Source organism: Entelurus aequoreus, linkage group LG03 (genome assembly GCF_033978785.1).
Source record: "Entelurus aequoreus isolate RoL-2023_Sb linkage group LG03, RoL_Eaeq_v1.1, whole genome shotgun sequence".
Lineage (NCBI taxonomy): Eukaryota > Metazoa > Chordata > Actinopteri > Syngnathiformes > Syngnathidae > Entelurus > Entelurus aequoreus.
In genome coordinates this window covers 29,984,469-30,003,847 of record NC_084733.1, presented here as the reverse complement: position 1 = coordinate 30,003,847, position 19,379 = coordinate 29,984,469, and the positions used below count along the sequence as shown (strand labels likewise).

At 39.4% G+C, this 19,379-nt stretch overlaps 1 protein-coding gene across 3 annotated transcripts in view; it reads left to right on the top strand.

The window, feature by feature from the left end:
* The window catches only part of kidins220a (kinase D-interacting substrate 220a), a 102,135-nt gene that overhangs the window by 73,485 nt on the left and 9,271 nt on the right, over positions 1-19,379 (top strand). Inside the window, exons 24-29 of one of the 3 annotated variants that reach the window (XM_062041584.1) lie at positions 2,442-2,620; positions 6,413-6,624; positions 7,419-7,535; positions 11,116-11,148; positions 13,999-14,115; positions 14,231-14,329. In XM_062041584.1, the coding sequence (XP_061897568.1) occupies positions 2,442-2,620; positions 6,413-6,624; positions 7,419-7,535; positions 11,116-11,148; positions 13,999-14,115; positions 14,231-14,329 (757 nt within the window). The remainder of the gene's footprint in view (positions 1-2,441; positions 2,621-6,412; positions 6,625-7,418; positions 7,536-11,115; positions 11,149-13,998; positions 14,116-14,230; positions 14,330-19,379) is intronic. The other 2 variants (XM_062041585.1, XM_062041586.1) reach the window with 2 other exon arrangements.

Sequence of the window (19,379 nt, the reverse complement as noted above, 5' to 3'; positions counted from 1 at the left end):
TCAGGTGTACACCTACCTTCCCGCTGGATTGTAGAAGCAATGAAAAGTCGGAAGTGGAAATTACTTGACTTGCGTGTGCTGTCCCCCCATCAATCCACTATTAGGCATTCACTGCTTTGAAATTCCTTCAGGCTGATAGAGCCATTTTCACCAGTGCGTTAACTGCATTACGGTTTCTGAGAGTTGGATTATTTGCTAACAGTGTGTTGTATTGAGCCCTCGCCAGATGCTGACCTCCCCCTGACTTTGCGAAAGTCCTGCAGAAATGGCAGCGATCATTGAGTAAAGTCACATATAGGCCAGTCTGTGTTCACTCGCAAAACCAGATAAGGCATTGGGAAAAACCCAACGTTTTTGTGTCTGTGTGCCCAACTAAGCGTAACTTATCATATAGAATGGGTGATATATAGAAATATTATTGGTTCTCAAGTAGGGCTGCAGTATGAATCAAATGTTAATTACGTACACGATTTTGGGTGCTACGATTACATTAGGATGATTGTCTGTGATATTAACATTTAAAAAGCAGCTTCTGTTGCATATCAAATCAATCACTTTGACAGACAAAAGCAACAGCGGCTCATCGTGAAACAGCTCTCCCAACGCTTAAGGTCATTGTGTATGGGCACAGAGCTCCACGACCACCCCGACCACCTCGCATTAATGAAACTTTTTCCGGGTTGCTGCAACCTGTCGCCTCGTTTTTCACCGCTGTTAATTCCTGGAATTTGCCCTCGTCTCCCGACATTCCGACCTAATTACAAATCTTCCAGATTCTGACAGTATTGTATTGATATGAAATGCTCATGTTTGTCAATCAAATTGTGAAATTAATAAATCAACATTGTGTGAACGTGTCAGAATAAATGGTAAATTGATTTTACTTGTATGGCGCTTTTCTACCTTGGATGTACCGTATTTTTCAGACTATAAGTCGCAGTTTTTTTCATAGTTTGGCCGGGGGTTCGACTTATACTCAGGAGCGATTTATGTGTGAAATTATTAACACATTACCGTAAAATATCAAATAATATTATTTAGCTCATTCACGTAAGAGACTAGACGTATAAGATTTCATTGGATTTAGCGATTAGGAGTGACAGATTGTTTGGTAAACGTATAGCATGTTCTATATGTTATAGTTATTTGAATGACTCTTACCATAATATGTTACGTTAACATACCAGGCACGTTCTCAGTTGGTTATTTATGCGTCATATAACGTACACTTATTCAGCCTGTTGTTCACTATTCTTTATTTATTTAAAATTGCCTTTCAAATGTCTATTCTTAGTGTTGGGTTTTATCAAATAAATTGTTTTTTTCCTTCTTTATTATGCATTTTTGGCCGGTGCCACTTATACTCCGGAACGACTTATACTCCGAAAAATACGGTACTCAAAGCGCTTTGACAATATTACCACATTCGCCTACTGATGACACGGCATTATATTAATCGTCCGGTCATTCTTTAATTAATTAATTTACATTTTACTTGCGCTTCTTCACTCAAAACGAGGCCACCAATGGATCCTGGAGCCCTACGTACAGTGTGTATTCTGTTATTAGGACGGGGCGGCCTGTTCCTTGCTGGAGTCTTCACATGGATCTGATAAGAGTGGCACGTTGGGCTGATGAACGGCACTGTCAGAAGTCACTCAACTTCATATTTTCATGTCTAAACAAATGAACACACTTATTTGTACTGACTGCCATTGTTACAGATGCAACATTTACCACTGATTTACAGTTTGCTTTTAAATTGTTATTCCTGTCACATAAAATTTTATTTCCACTTGTAAATGAGCCTTTAAAACTTTATAAAATTGCCACATGAACTCTTTTCATTTAAAACTGTTCATAGGGAGCTGTTGTGCTACGGCATAAACAAAAAATAAAGTATGATAGTCTCTCAGAACATCGTGTTTATGTAGGGCCTGTGATAACAAACATCATGTTAACCGTAGCTTCCGTCTGCCGCTTGCTGAATTGCCCTGATTGTCATCTCCTTAGGTTTCCTCCTCTGCTCACTGAAGATAACATCCCTCACTCTATCTGTCCTCGAACATCCCCTCCTTGCTATCTTGTCTTCTCTAAATCTGGTTATCGTGCCCCTCTGATGATGATGAGGATGATGATGATGATGACCATTGCATATCTCTTCTATCTTAACAGTACTGCTTTTTATTTCCTTTTCATTTTTCAACAGACTTTCGTGTTTTGTTTTTCTCCCACCAGTCAGAATTTCTCATTAAACCATACGAAAGTATGTTTATGGTACTTCATAATTATCAGTTTTTTAGGCTTCCTTGTAAATAATAATGAACATATCTGAGTTTTCAAATTTGAGTTTCTCTTTGGAAGTTTGCAATGGTTGGTTGTCTGTATAATGTAGTGCATACTTGAAAATACAGTAATAAACATCCCTTTCTGCCCTGAAGGCTGTCCAAGAACATTCCCACTACCAAGGACGTGGAGCCGCTGCTGGAGATTGACGGAGACATCCGCAGCTTTGAGGTTTTCCTCTCCTCCAGAACGCCAGTCCTGACTGCCAGGGATGTGGAGATGTTCCTGCCTTGCACCGTTAACCTGGACCCCAAACTCAGAGAGATAATAGCAGGTATGATTAATTCAGGTCATGGGTGTATGCCAGGGGTGTAAAAAGAAAATAGATTTTCAAATGAATCGCAATTTTTAACGATTCTTAATTGATCCAAAACATTTTAAAATTTATTTTTTAAAAAGCAATTTACATTTTTTTTTAAATCTGTCCTATCCAGCCACTCAGGCAAATCATATTGTTGATTTTGAGTCCTATATCTGCTGTATATATTCACTTTAGAAAAGACAAGTGTTGGATACTTCTCTTGTTGCATTACAGGTATATGTATTTGACTTCATTAAATGTTTGGGTATAATTTTTTTTTAAACAAAACCCGTTTTCTTTTAAGTAATATAGAAATGTATCACAGCTGTTAATCTATTTTTATAGAGGAATGAAGTTATTCATAGAACTGGCCCCCAATGTTATTAAAAAGTATTGATTTTGAGTAGAGAATCGATTCTGAATCGAATCGTTACCCCCAAAAATCATGTGGTGCCCAAAGATTTGCAGCCCTATTATATACTGTAGATCAGGGGTGGGCAATTAATTTTCTCAACAAAAAATATTATGTAGGATCAACAGGCTGAATTAAGTTATGCTAAATATCAATCTTTGATTGGTAAACGTAAATGTGATGATTAAGCAAAAAAAAAAAAAGATTGGCAAAGACATTATTTTTATTATTATATTAATTAAAGGAGAGCTGCACTTTAAAAAAATGCCTATCATTCACAATCCATATGTAAGACAAGAACACATCCGATTTTCTTTTTTTATGCATTGTCACATGTAATATATGGCAAGTACCAGGTGGCTAACAATGCAGCTAATGGGAGTGCAGCTGGGATAGGCTCCAGCACCCCCTGCGACCCCGAAAGGGACAAGCGGTAGAAAATGGATGGATGGGAGTACTCCATTGCGCCCACGAAGCCCTCTTAAAAAACATCCAAAAACCGTGACCTAAATATTAACTTAGTACTAATGATTTTGTTATTATAAGCGCTAACACAGACAATCTATTTTTTTTGCAGCGCTATGATCACAGAGAGCTAGTTAGCTTATGCTGCTATAGACATACTGAACCGGTGAACTGCTAATGCTGCATCACCTCTAAGTAGTAAATGTTCATTCTAGATAACTCATACCACTCACTTGTATCGTAGAAAGATGTGGCCATAAACCGAAAACTGGTAAACTTTGAGATCCAACTCAGACCAGGAGATGGCGAAAAAGAAACGAAAAGACGCTTTGCGGCAACTTTTTCTTTTTAACCCTTTTGTTAGGATTATGATTAATTCTACATCTAAATGGAAAGATATGAACATTCCGTCAGTCGGCATCCCAGTGAGAGCAGACATTGTACAGTAAAGGATTGTTTTATTATGTTCGTAGTTTGTATTTCTTGTTCAGCACTCAGCAATACTGCTGCAAGATGCCTATAGTGTTTCTCTAAAACTGGATCTGTTTATCAAACAGCTTCTAAAACTTGTAGATTCAGGCTAAAAAATGTAAGTTTCTAGATCATATTTTTTGTCCCAAATTCGTCTTTGTTGTCTCTCACGAAGTATGCCATGAGTAGTAGTGTTGTTTTTGTTGAAAGGACAAGAAAACGTTGTGATGAGTTTGTGAAATTAATGCGCCGCTGAATGCTTAAAATTATTTAAAAAACTTAAATATTACATGTTATTATAAATGTGCCTGTTACTACATTACATATATACTTACAGCGTGTATATATAACATTTAATCTAGGTTTTTGGATGTATTTTACAGGCAGAATAGAGCGACTCATATTGGCTCCATTGTTGGCTGACTTTTGCTTGCATTTACTTATGAGTTAGAATGCATGAAAAAAGAGAAAAACATGTGTTTGTCTCACATAAAGATTGTGAATGATAGAAATCATTAAAAAAAAGTGCAGTTCCCCTTTAATAAATGTGCACATTAAAAAAACGTAACTTGCCAAAATGTATTGAGCCAAGAAGGAAGCAAAGTAAAATGTGAATTCTGTTTGTTAGTACAGTTAAAGTCGTAGAATTTTCACGTGTTAAGGAAGACCTGGGTTACAGAAAATACAGCCCGCGGGGCCCACTTTGGGCACATCTGATCTAGAGGAACTAAAGGTTGTTAAAGGTTTTTGTTGGTTAACCTGAGAAAAGATTATTACCGTGTCCAGAGGAGATCAGTGAGGCAACTTGACGAAGCTACACCTCTGAACTGAGGCGACACGTGCCCAATTCTCGACGAAGTCCACCAGAGAACTCGGTAGCATAGAGAACTCCGTTGCCGCGTCCTAGCCTCGAATTGTCGAATCTTTGACTATTCTAAAACACCCCTACTTTTCATATCAATATGCATGTATACCTGTGTGTAAATGAAACAAAGTGTTTTCCCTCAATTGCTGCAGCAAATTCAAGCGTTATAAAGTGACGTAAATAAATGATAAATGGGTTATACTTGTATAGCGCTTTTCTACCTTCAAGGTACTCAAAGCGCTTTGACAGTATTTCCACATTCACTCATTCACACACAAATTCACACACTGATGGCGGGAGCTGCCATGCAAGGCGCTAACCAGCAGCCATCAGGAGCAAGGGTGAAGTGTCTTGCCCAAGGACACAACGGACGTGACTAGGATGGTAGAAGGTGGGGATTGAACCCCAGTAACCAGCAACCCTCCGATTGCTGGCACGGCCACTCTACCAACTTCGCCACGCCGCTGCACTGCACTGCACTGCACTGCGTAACACTATTGCAACTGTTTTAAGATATGAGCCAGAGAGGCGTCATACACTCTGTATGCCGTGCGTCAGCATCCATTCGACTCATTGGAGAGTGTCAGTGATGCCTGGAGTGAAGTTGCTACATCATGATGTGAGGAGACCGCAGGAAAAACACATACACACACACACACTACGTCTGTCCTATTGAGCCAGTGCCGAGTCACGCAGTCGACCCCCCTAAAGAAACTCCTACAATTATCCAGGTGAAACATGGTCATTTGCTGTTTTCACCTTCTTATTGGAAGGTCATCTCCTTCCCTCCACCCCATCTGAGGTCAGCCGGTACTTGGTGCCCACTGTCTGAGTCCAGCCAGTGGGCAGCGCCGTCAGTGATACACACCCTTAGCCTGACTCACATCATAAGGCCTCCATTGTGTTCACAGGCTGCTTTGGGTCTCACTCAGTGTGTCATTCAGTTGCCACTTGTATAACCAGGAGACATTCTGGTCCCTTCTGTTTATGGGTTCTACTTTTCTTGCCAGCCACACAGAGCCGCTCTGTTCCTGTCGCCGGCCTTGTTTAGCTTCACTTTGGGAGGTTCTGCCGAATCTCTTACTCAGCACTGCTCGGTTTGATTTGGGAAAAACAATCGCGGCACAGTTCTGTTGTGTGTGCCTATGAGTTCCCATGGGCTTCGGTTTGCTTACATGGTTGCATTTATTTGCCTGGAACTCCTTGTGCCAAAATCATCTTCTCATGGCTGGCATATCACTGAAAAAACCCCAATGTCTACAGGCTGCTGCTTTGTCAGCAAATTAAATTGTAAGAATCAAAAGTGCGAAGTTCTTTTCAAACATCTGCCACATTTCAATCATTTAATTCACTCTTTTACCAGAATCATTGTTCTTTATTCATTTACCGCCGCCTAAACTCGACGCAGATGATGAAATAAAACTGAATTATTGACGCGTGGGTACCATCTGAGGGCCCTTTTATAGGCATCGTCAGTGTTACTATCATCGGCGTCAAACTAACAATTCCCTCTCTCTTCCTCTCTACCCTCGTGATTCTCTCCTCTTCTTAGATGTCCGTGCGGCCAGAGAGCAGATGCACGTGGGAGGGGTTACGTATCCCACTATGCCCTTGCAAGAAGCGGTGCCTCGTCCACAGCCGGGATACGGCCACCACGCGGTGGCTTGCTCGCCGGCAGGCTCCTTCGCCGGATCCTTGCCTCCTCAGCCTCACAGTGCCTACTTCAGTGGGATGACTGGTCCTCAGCACCCCTTCTACAACCGGGTAAGGCAGTAAGGAGCAACTTTGTCAGTCAGATCCTTAAAAGGTCCTGACTGTGACTCACATGTTTCTTACAATCACTAACAACACGTCAAGTTTTAGCTTCATATCTCCCTTACAATATAGGGACCCTTGAGTACACTTTGCAGGTCACATGACCAGTTTGCTCTATTAGTACTCAAAAACTATGGAAAAGCGGTAGGAATAAATACGCTCTGCTTCTTCCTACTGCTTTTCAAACATATGAAAAAATATACTGGAAATTGTGATGTATCATGTTGTAATCCATGTTCAAAATTAACTCAAACCTAAACTCAAATTTAAAAAACAGGACGACATGACCTGTTATGTGTATATATGTGTATAGGTATGTGTGTATATGTATATATGTGTGTGTATATATATCTATATCTATATCTATATAGATATATATATATATCTATATCTATATCTATATCTATATATATATATAGATATATATATATATATAGATATAGATATAGATATATATATATATAGATATATATATCTATATCTATATCTATATATATATATAGATATAGATATATATATATATATGCATATATTGATGTTTTATTTGTTGGCTAGGCTGATATTGATTGATCAACACACACTCACGTTACAACTGAATCAACAGCCAACTAGTTTACTGCAATTTTTCAACAATAAATCCCGAGCAATTATTCCATTAGTATGCCCATCCCTATTGTTTGCCTTAGCTCCCACCTTGTATGATTTCATTTTATGTTGACCCCTTCTCCCTCCTGCCTCCTTAGCCTTATTTCCCCCATCATGTGTATCACCCGCCAAGGCATTACTTCCATCATGTCCCCTCATCCTTGCGCCCTTCCATTAAGCATCCTGGTCAGCCAAAGGACAACACCAGTGGACTTGTAAGTAGAACATATCATTCAAATACTCCTATGTCTTAATAAAATGAGCGTTATAAGTCATGTGGTTGGTTGGGGAGAGGAAGATGAATACACAGTAATTTCTATAATTACTACAGTGGTACCTCAACTTAAGAGTGCCCCAACAAAAGAGTGTTTTGAAATAGTAGCATTCTCTCCGCTAATTGTAATGCTTTAAGTTGCAAGCACAGATGTTTGTTATAAGCATCCCGAATGCCACAGTAAACATCTGTTCTTACTTGCTAGCATTAGCTTACAGCTAAAGATCGACATTACTTTGTTTTTCGACCATGGGGAGGAAAAGTGAACGTGACGGACAGTGCTGAGAAGAAGCGGATATTAATCAATCAATCAATCAATCAATGTTTATTTATATAGCCCTAAATCACTAAAGTCTCAAAGGGCTGCACAAGCCACAACAACATCCTCGGCACAGAGCCCACACAAGGAACGTCGATGTGAATGACAATGAGAAACCTTGGGGAGGATCTCATATGTGGATAACCCCCCCTCTAAGTACAGTCCCTAGTGGATCCAACATAACAGTGAGAGTCCAGTCCATAGTGGGGCCAGCAGGAGACCATCCCGAGCGGAGACAGGTCAGTAGCGCAGAGACGTCCCCAACCGATGCACAGGCGAGCGGTCCACTCCGGGTCTCAACTCTGGACAGCCAGCACCTCATCCATGGTCACCGGAACTGGAATAACCCAGCGAGGGGGCAGAGGAGAAAAGAAAACGGCAGATCAACTGGTCTAAAAAGGGGCTCTATTTAAAGGCTAGAGTATACAAATGAGTTTTAAGATGGGACTTAAATGCTTCTACTGAGGTAGCATCCCTAACTTTTACCGGGAGGGCATTCCATAGTACTGGAGCCCGAACAGAAAACGCTCTGTAGCCCGCAGACTTTTTTGGGGCTCTTGGAATCACTAATAAGCCGGAGTTCTTTGAACGCAGATTTCTTGCCGGGACATATGGTACAATACAATCAGCAAGATAGCTGATAACTGAATAAAAAATTAAAAAAATCATCAAAGACATGAGTGAGTCACCAACTTAGCGAAGCAATTTGAGCATATAACTGTGAGTCTGCACCATACTGAAGCAAAATGAGTCTCATACCAGGCAAGACTGCTAAAATAATATCTAAACAGCAGGAATTTATCCATGAAAATATGGGGAAGCTGTTGATGGTATGTTTGACAGAAAAGCAGCTTGGAAGAGATAGGATAGACTTTTATAATAATATTACTTCATAAAACTAATGTAGTTCTATATTGTATTGTATTGTTTTTGTAAAATATTTCTTATCTAAAAAATGTGTTTTTTAAAGGCATGTTACATATTAAATTGTGCTGTTTTGCACCAATTACATTTATTTCTAACCATTTCAATGGGAGATATTAATTTGAGTTAAGATCTCTGTCACAGAACCAATTAAGCTTGTAAGTTGAGGTACTACTGTATGTATATGTGTTTGACTTTTCACAACACAGTACAGATTAGCTCAGTTCTACACTTCCAAATCGCATCTGCAAAACCTTGCACTGAACCCATGGATTTTAGCAAGAGATGCTAACGGGGAATAAGGGATCAACAAGAGTCTCTGTATTTACTTCTGAACATTTTTGTCATCTGAAGGGATACATTTGATCCAAGAGGTGAATGAGGGTGGCAATGAAAAGAACTCTTGCACAAAGTGGAGATCGTGAAGTATATAGTAATACTACAGTTTCCATACCTATGGCATACCAATTGGGAAAGTCAACATTAGCATGGTACCTTTTTTATAGTACCTGATTTTACCAATAAAGGTAATAGTCAGGTATCGTGCAGTGGAAAAGGTACCAACACCGTTAAGATCATTAACCTAATCTTTCCATGTACTCCTTCACACTAGCATCCTCTCCTTAGTGTATCAGCTTCACTTTTACCCATTTTCTCAGCTAAACATAAAAGACAGCGTTACAAATTTATTTCGTAAATAAGTGGTCAAACGTCACTTAGAACTCTGCACAATCCCTTGTTTCTATTCTGTGCCCATGTCAGGATGTTATAGAAGAGGATGCAAGAGAAGGCCTTCCCTCTTGTCCCTCTGAACCCTCCCTGGTAACCAAATAAACGACAATGCATAAAACGTCGCTTTTCTACTAATAATTTGCTCGCTGTTGGATTTGCAAACCTTTAAGCATGCGGAACATTGCATGCCTCGTAAGTGACTTTGAAACATGCTCTTTTTGCGCATGCGAGTTATTAGACCACACATTTCCGCAGTCAGACCGCGACCTTTACCACCGTCTGTTCAAATGGACCTGCACGTGTCGCAGGGATGAGGGGAGACGCTCTGACGTCCACACATTCAAAGAGCGAGCAGCTTCTGTTGGAACAAATTAACGATAACGCTTTTTGCCTGCTCCACAAAGCCACTTATCAGGCTGCAGCCAGCTAGCATTTAAAGGAGCTGTATTAAAGATTTAAATATAGAGAGAACACTGAGTCTATCTTTTTCCATTCCACCTCTATCTTCCTCTTGCTCTTTTGTCCCATCTTCTCTACTGTATAAATGTCCCCGGTTTCATCTCATTCCCGCTTTACCATGTACATCAGCCCATTTTATCCCTTCTTGCAAATCTGTGAATGTTGGTGTGTGTGTGTGTGTGTGTGTGTGTGTGTGTGTGTGTGTGTGTGTGTGTGTGTGTGTGTGTGTGTGTGTGTGTGTGTGTGTGTGTGTGTGTGTGTGTGTGTGTGTGTGTGTGTGTGTGTGTGTGTGTATATATGTGTGTGCGCGCGTGCGTCCTTGCTTGCGTGCGTGCATGCACGTGCACAGGCTCATTTATTTGTAATTCTTTGGATATGTAAGCAGGCCGAGCCCAGTATAATTGCCAAGCTTATAGAAGTGTGAATGTGGATTCCTCTGTCTGCGGGGATTATCATCAGAGCAACTGTTGGGGCTGCTGGCAACACACACTCACACACACACTCTCACACACACATACACACACACTCACACACGGTAACAAAGAGCACAGCGCTGTTAGAGCTTATCTCTTTACCAAGACGCTTCCGCTTTTGCAGAGCTCCGTTTCCTCTTCCCCATCCTTCTTCTTGCCCTGCCCTGAGCTTGGCTCAGCCCAGCTGTAATTACAGTCTTATCACACACACACGCCGGGACGGTTCACACACACTTAGACACACCCGTTGATATTTGATTTGTTTTATTTATTTATTTTTTCAAAACACAACTTCACTGTCGTGCCTAAATAGAAACCTCTGCTTCTCTTCAACTTCTAATCTGGCTGGTTTGTCTGCAAACATTGTGACTCCAGAAGCTGTGAAAATAAAATCTTTCTGTGTTTTTATTCTACTTCCAATAGCCTCGCCTCTTCCAGCTTGGTATGGATGAAAAGGAGCTGCCTTCTCCCTCGTTACTGCCCCTTGATGTTGTGCTTTTCGGCTTTTTGTGTCTGCCTTTTTCCACAGGTGCCCCTGACCACGCATCATGTGTGAATTTTATTTTGTTTTGTCTGACCACTTGTCCGTCTGCTCTTTTTGTCTCCTTTTCAAGCATTTAAAGTCACTGCCTTACAAATCAAAGCAGGTACATCTATGGTCTCATTTCTTTTGTCGGCCTCTGCAGTAGGGTTGCAACAGTATGAAGGTTTTATGTTATGATCACTGAAGTCAGAACAAGTTTTTACAGTTGACTTATAAAAAAGGTTGCAAAGGGGTGGGAAAATCACAGGAAGCTTTAGTTAATACATTTAGCAAATAAATGGCTATACACTACCAGTGGGAGCATTAATGAGAATTAACCAGGAATATAGGGCAGGTTTTGTAACCAGGAATTTACAAACCTAATAATGAATGTATCATATGCAGACATGAATGAAAATATAAAATAACAACAGTTGTATGTAATAATTCAGAGTGTTCCGATCCGATTTTGATATCTCTTTTGTTGTCAGCAAAAAAAATAAAAAATCGTCTCGCATCTGCAATCTGCGATATAAGCAGTACTGCAGTGTGTTTATTTTTGCAAAGCTGGACAGCCAGTTAACATCTAAATATCCTCCAATAAGCACACAAGATTGGTCTTTTCTTGTATTTTAGTGAAGTCATTTACTAAATGTAAACATGATTGGCTACAGGCTATTATGAGTGATCAGCTTCACAACAGCAAAGCACTCAATAGCTTAGTATTACGTAATGATGGTTCGTAATTTAACAACTTTGCGGTGTAAAGCACAACATTTTGTCAACATAAACAAGTATCAAATGATTATATTTGCATATTTTTTACATATTCAAAGTCTCCAGGCAGAAGCATATTAGAAAGTATCCTGTAACAATGTGTCCGTGTGTATTGATAACAATATTTATTAATACAATGTTCCTGTTTGGTTTGAATAATTGAATAGAAGAGAACACTTTTTGTCAAAACTTAAGAGCATAAAATCTAAAAAGTTCATTTTAATTTCCCATTAATGTACACTCAGCACCTCTGCTTGACAGAAAAAAAGCCAAAAATTAAAAAAAATTGAAACTGAAATATCACATGGTCATAAGTATTCAAACCCTTTGCCCAGTATTGAGTAGAAGCACTCTTTTGAGCTAGTACAGCCACAAGTCTTCTTGGGAATGATGCAACAAGTTTTTCAAACCTGGATTTGGAGCTCCTCTGCCATTCTTTCTTGCAGATTCTCTCCAGTTCTGTCAGTATCGAATGGTAAACGTTGGTGGACAGCCATTTTCAGGTCTCTCCAGAGATGCTGAATTGGGTTTAGGTCAAGGGCCTGGGTTTAGGTCAAGAATGGTCACAGAGTTGTTCCAAAGCCACTCCTTTGTTATTATAGCTGTGTGCTTAGGGTGTGTCTTGTTGGAAGGTCCCAGACTGAGCCCAGACTGAGGTTCTGAGCGCATATATATATATATATATATATATATATATATATATATATATATGTATGTATGTATGTATATATATATATATATATATACAGTATATATATATATATATATATACAGTATATATATATATATATATATATATACAGTATATATATATATATATATATACAGTATATATATATATATATATATATATATGTATGTATGTATGTATATATATATATATATATACAGTATATATATATATATATATATATATATATATATATATATATATATATATATATATATATATATATATATATATATATATATATACAGTATATATATATATATATATATATATATATACACAGTATATATATATATATATATATACACAGTATATATATATATATATATATATATATATATATATATATATATATATATATATATATATATATATATATATATATATATTAGGGAGAAGCGGTAGAAAATGGATAGATTGATATATATATGATATCTATGTATATATATATATATACATATATATATATATATATATACAGTATATATATATATTTATATATATATTATATATATTTTTTTTTTTAATTCTCCTGAACAGCAAACATGAAAATTTAAAAATGTCCAGTAAAACTCCTGTTTTTGGCTTATATTAAAATGTATTCCCCCAAATTTCTGTAAATTATTTGTGGCCTGGTTAAATACTTTTTTATTTTTAATTAAAAATGTTTGAAAATAAGCATTCTGTAGCATCACACATACATCACACTTCAGTGTTCATATAGGCTGTGAAACCAGTATACCGCTGCAACCCTATTCTGCATATAACCACACCTCGCACTAATACTTTAACACTGTCTTATCAATATCACAGCATGCTGTAGTATCAAATATTAGGCATCTCGCTTGAAGCTCATTTTGTCACCTCAATTATGAGTAGTCATGCTGTAGTTGCACTGTTGTTTCTCACACTTTTTGCTCACCGATGCCAAGTGTGGCACCTTACGTATGATAGTATGCGAGTCTGTCTAACACCACTCTCATTTGATTAAACGCTGCACTTTCCTGTCTAGTAACCAGAAGCAAAGCAAATACTATGTGGCCATTGGGTATTTGAGCAATAAAAAGATTGCAGTGTAATGGAAAAGAGAGGAGGTAGTCCATGTCTTGTAGCTGTTAGACAACCACCACTCAGACTCAGCGTCTCCATCCATTAATATCCAAGTATGTTGCATACAATTTATGTCCTTATGCAGTGTATTTATACACATACATATATATATATACAGTATATACACACACTAAAAAAAAGAACAAGGCGGGGCAACTGTTTGGGATAAGTTGTCGACTTTGTTTGCTCGTACCCTTAATTTGTGTGTCTGACAGAGTTACTGTGTGTGGAATCGTGACCACCAGCCGTTGTGTCTCCTCCACAGGGATTGCTCACTAGTGTGTCATACGTTATGAGATGCACTAGTCTTAACGTGCCCTCAAAGTGGTGTTGATTCTTATTGCATGTGTTTCGTAGGCCTCGCCTGCCGTCCTGCTCAGCTCTATGAGCACGGACGCGGTGTGCGACTGGCTCAGGCATATCGACGGAATCGACGCCTGCATGCTGCCTCAGTACACCGCCACCATCAAGAAGGTGCGCCTGTCGGATCGAATTGAGTTTCCACACCGAGCATTTGCTAAATGTGTTGTATTTCATGGTTCAAAATGTTGCTTAATTCACTCGTTATGTTTTTCCTCAAACGTTGCAGGCCAATATAAACGGACGTGTTTTGGCTCAGTGCAACCTGGACGAGCTGAAGAAAGAGATGGAGATGAACTTTGGTGACTGGCAGCTCTTCAGGGGAATGGTGAGCTCCAAGTATCTGTACACTCTCTGGACGCAACATTAGAGACACTTGAACAAACAATAATAAACATTGCAATACTCCTGTATTGGCTCGCATTAGGTTGTACTTAATGTGCCTTGTACAAAACCCAAAACCAGTGAAATTGGCATGTTGTGTAAATCGTAAATAAAAACAGAATACAATGATTTGCAAATCCTTTACAACTTATATTCAATAGAATAGACTGCAAAGACAAGATATTTAATGTTCAAACTGAGAAACTTTTTTTTTTTTTTGCAAATAATAATTAACTTAGAATTTAATGGCAACACATTGCAAAAAAGTTGGCACAGGGGCATTTTTACCACTGTGTTACATGGCCTTTTCTTTTAATAACACTCAGTAAACATTTGGGAACTAAGGAGACCAATGTTTGAAGCTTTTCAGGTGGAATTTTTTCCCCATTGTTGCTTGATTTACAGCTTAAGTTGTTCAACGGTCTTCGTTGTCATATTTGATGCTTCATAATACGCCACAAATTTTCAATGGGAGACAGGTCTGGACTACAGGCAGGTCCGTCTAGTACCCGCACTCTTTTACTACAAAGCCACGCTGTTGTAACTCATGCAGAATGTGGAGTGGCATTGTTTTGCTGAAATAAGCAGGGGCGTCCATGAAAAAGTTGTTGCTTGGATGGCAACATATGCTGCTCCAAAACCTGTATGTACCTTTCAGCATTAATGGTGCCTTCACAGATCGGGCACCAATACACCCCAATACCATCACAGATGCTGGCTTTTGAACTTTGCGCCTATAACAGTCCGGATGGTTCTTTTCCTCTTTGGTCCGGAGGACACGACGTCCACAGTTTCCAAAAACAATTTGAAATGTGGGCTCGTCAGAACATTTTTCCACTTTGCATCAGTCCATCTTAGATGAGCTCCGGCCCAGCGAAGCCGGCGGAGTTTCTGGGTGTTGTTGATAAATGGCTTTCGCTTTGCATAGTAGAGTTTTAACTTGCACTAGCAGATGTAGCGACGAACTGTAGTTACTGACAGTGGTTTTCTGAAGTTTTCCTGAGCCCATGTGGTGATATCCTTTACACACTGATGTCGGTTTTTGATGCAGTACCGCCTTAGGGATCGAAGGTCACGGGCATTCCATGTTGGTTTTCAGCTTCTCCAGATTGTCTGAACCTTTTGATGATATTACGGACCGTAGATGGTGAAATCCTCTAAGTCACATATGTCAGAGTCAAGGCCCGCGGGCCATATCCGGCCCGCGAGAAGGTTTTTTACGGCCCTTGGGATGATCTTGATTTATTATTAGAACCGGCCCGCAGACCGCAGATCTTTTACACGCACCAAGCGGATGCCGGTCCAAGGTTCCGAAAGGGGGCGAGCGGCCCGCCGGGACGCGCCTGCCGGCCGAAGGGCTGCAGCTCGGCCGTCAGTCGCGGAGCCCGCCGTGCCACGCGCGCCAAGGGGGCGGGCCGAAACCCGGCCCCGAGGCCCTGAGACTTCTGCTTTGTTTCCCCAAACCGCGCGTCACCGCCGGGCCCGCACCACCGTCGGGCTGCAGCCCGAGCGTCGGTGGCGGAACCCGTCATGTGCCGCGCGCGCCAAGCGGAGCGGGGGGGTCAAGCGGGCCGAAACCCGCAGGCCACCCCCTCACCACGAGGCCCTGAGACTTCTGCGTTTGACCCCTACGCGCGGCCCGTTGGGACGCGCCCGCCGTCAAGCCACGAGGGCCAGCCGTCGGGTCGCGGAGCCCGCCGTGCCACGCGCGCCAAGGGGCGGGCCGAAACCAGCGGGGGGTTTCGGGCACCCAACTCGCCTCCCTCCCACGGAGGGAGGAGGGGGGTTTAATGTGAACATTACTGTGCAATCACATATTTAGAGTTTTTACTCAATTCAAGTTTAAAAGTTAAAGTTTAATATTTGTTTTCACTGCATGTTACTTCTCCTTAAACAAAGTGTTGTTTTTGATTTATAGATTTTTGCACTTTATTTTATTGTATTTCAATTTAATTATATTTTTAAAATATTTCAGTTGAGTGGATGATAGAAAATTGCTATTATTGTTTTTTTCTTTGAAGTAAATTTAGCCCACTTTTGCTAAAATAGAAAATATAGGCTACTGATGGTGCCTTGAATACCGGTTTCTTTCATTTAATGTTCATGTTATGGGGATTTTTATATAAAGGAAATTTGTCTTTTGTGTCTGTTGAAAATTAAAGATTACTGACAGAGCCATAAGAAAATATTGCTTTATTTATCTGATCATATTGGAATATATTTGTTAGGTTTTCAGTAGGTTCAATTAGGTTCACTAGACTATATGCGTCATTTAAAAATTTTTCAATGAACATTCGAACAGTCCGGCCCTCGGCTTGTAGCTAAATTTTTTATTTGGCCCTCCGTCCATTTGACTTTGACACCCCTGCTCTAAGTGCTTTGCAATAGCTCGTTGAGAAATGTTGTTCTTAAACTGTTCAACAATTTTCTCACGCATTTCTTCACAAAGTGGTGACCCTCGCCCCATCCTTGTTTGTGACTGAGCATTTCATGGAAGCTGCTTTTATACCCAATCATGGCACCCACCTGTTCCCAATTTGCCTGTTCACCTGTGGGATGTTCCAAATAAGTGTTTAATGAGCATTCCTCAACTTTCTCAGTCTTTTTTGCCACTTGTGCCAGCTTTTTTGAAACATGTTGCAGACATCATATTCAAAATGAGCTAATATTTGCAAAAAATAACAAAGTTTACCAGTTCGAACGTTAAGTATCTTGTCTTTGCAGTCTATTTAGAATATAGGTTGAAAAGGATTTGCAAATCATTGTATTCTGTTTTTATTTACCATTTACACAACTTCACTGGTTTCGGGTTTTATAATTGTACATTTAGCATAGCCTGCACAAATATTTGTTATATGCTTTTGTGAACCAGCGCCCTTTGCAGTTGACATTTGTTTCTGTTCAATTTATTTTGTCAGGAGTTACATATTTTGGAAAAAAATTGCTCTGTTATGCAAAACACAAATGTCCACTGCAGTGAATGCTGGTTCTCAGGAGGATAAGCATTAATATTCAACCGCACCGTGGTCTCATAGTCCGGAGATGTAGGGTTCAAATCTCCGTTTATGTCAGTCCTTCTTAAATATTGGGGCGGTTTCCCCCTGGGGTGGCGGGTTTTGGGGCAGTGTGATTCCAGAGGTGATGGGGGGGGGGGCTTGTTTGACCCCAGGGGAAGGAACATGCTTTTTAGAATAAATAAATAAATGATAAATGGGTTATACTTGTATAGCGCTTTTCTACCTTCAAGGTACTCAAAGCACTTTCACAGTATTTCCACATTCACCCATTCACACACACATTCACACATTGATGGCAGGAGCTGCTATGCAAGGCGCTAACCAGCAGCCATCAGGAGCAAGGGTGAAGTGTCTTGCCCAAGGACACAACGGACGTGACTAGGATGGTAGAAGGTGGGGATTGAACCCCAGTAACCAGCAACACTCCGATTGCTGGCACGGCCACTCTACCAACTTCGCCACGCCGTCCCATGCAGTATCATTCATCAATCCTCGCTTTCAAAAGCTGTACACTACATAACTTGCTCATTTTATCCTGATTTCCTCATTTTGATTTATAAAAAAGAAAAAAATCCGCAAAAATTGCTTTAACCTACAAAAATTTGTTTTGTAGGTTAAAGTGTTTTATATAATGTGCTCTGAGTTAATGTTGCTGATCTATTTAAATGTATTATTATTTATTGAGTTTATAGCATTTTATAAAGAAAAACACAAAATGTTTATAGTTTGAACCAGGGTTAATTTTGTTTTATTATTTCAGGCAAATAGATGCACTTTAAATATTTTCTGTTACAGATTAAAAAAAACAATGTTATTTGTTTTCTTTCATGTTGATAAAGATACAATGTTATTCAGAGGTCATTTTATATAGACGAATGATACTATTTATATTTGATGCAGAGAGTGGTGGGGCATAAAAATATTGTTTTCTTCCTGGGGCGGCGTAACAGAAAATGATTGAGATTTTTTCAGGTGTTGGGTTTTCTTACCATATCCCCAAAACATGCATGCTAGTTTAATTGGATACTCTAAATCAGGGCTATTCAGGAATAACACCGATTTTAGTTCAATACTTAGAAGACAAACATTTTTGCAGCAAATTCCGAGAAACACTCGAGAGCTCCTGTTGTAAAGAGGAAGTTGAACCACTGTAAACACATTGGCACATCCTTGCATTGACATTTTAACCTTGCTAGCAAACATAAAACGCTCGAGTCCAAACTTGTGATTTACATAACTGAGGCGTTCCTCAACACACCCCTATAGTCCTCTCCTTTTTCATAATGTGTTTTACTTTATCTTTATCTCAAGAAGAGCAGGCAGCTGCTCACGCTTCCTCATGCTTTCTGTAGCATTGAGGAAGAAATGACGTAAGCCAACTTGAGAAATGTCCCAACTGTAAGCGCCATGAAGGAGCCCAGAATTGTTTTTATATTTGCAATATTAGAGTTCCTCACTTGGAATTTTTCCATTAGACCCACAAACTGGTGGTATAATCGTTAAAGACTCGCTCATGTGATACAAGTGACGTGGGTTCAAATCCTGTCCAGGCCATTCATTTTTATTTTAAAAAATTAACTGATTTGTGAGGAAAGTGAAAATCCCTTATTTTCACCCATTTTGTCGGGAAATTTCCCATATTCTTAAATGCAATTGTTGAAATGTATATATAATATTCATCCATCTATCACTGTCACTACCGCTATCAAACTTATAGTAAATAATTCATCCCTATACAATATCCTACCTTAACACCCTACTGTGCAATATTACCCTTCCAGTGCAATGCATCCGACACTGATTGTTATTACTCCGGTACTCTTGTCTTGTTCTGTATATTGTACAGTATTTTGTATATTGTTTTGTATATTGTACAGCATTGCTTATTATTTTTATTGGATAGTAGTCTGTTTATTTCAATTCTTATTTTTTGTCTTTATTACTTCTTGTGTAATTTATTTTTATCCCATATTTGTT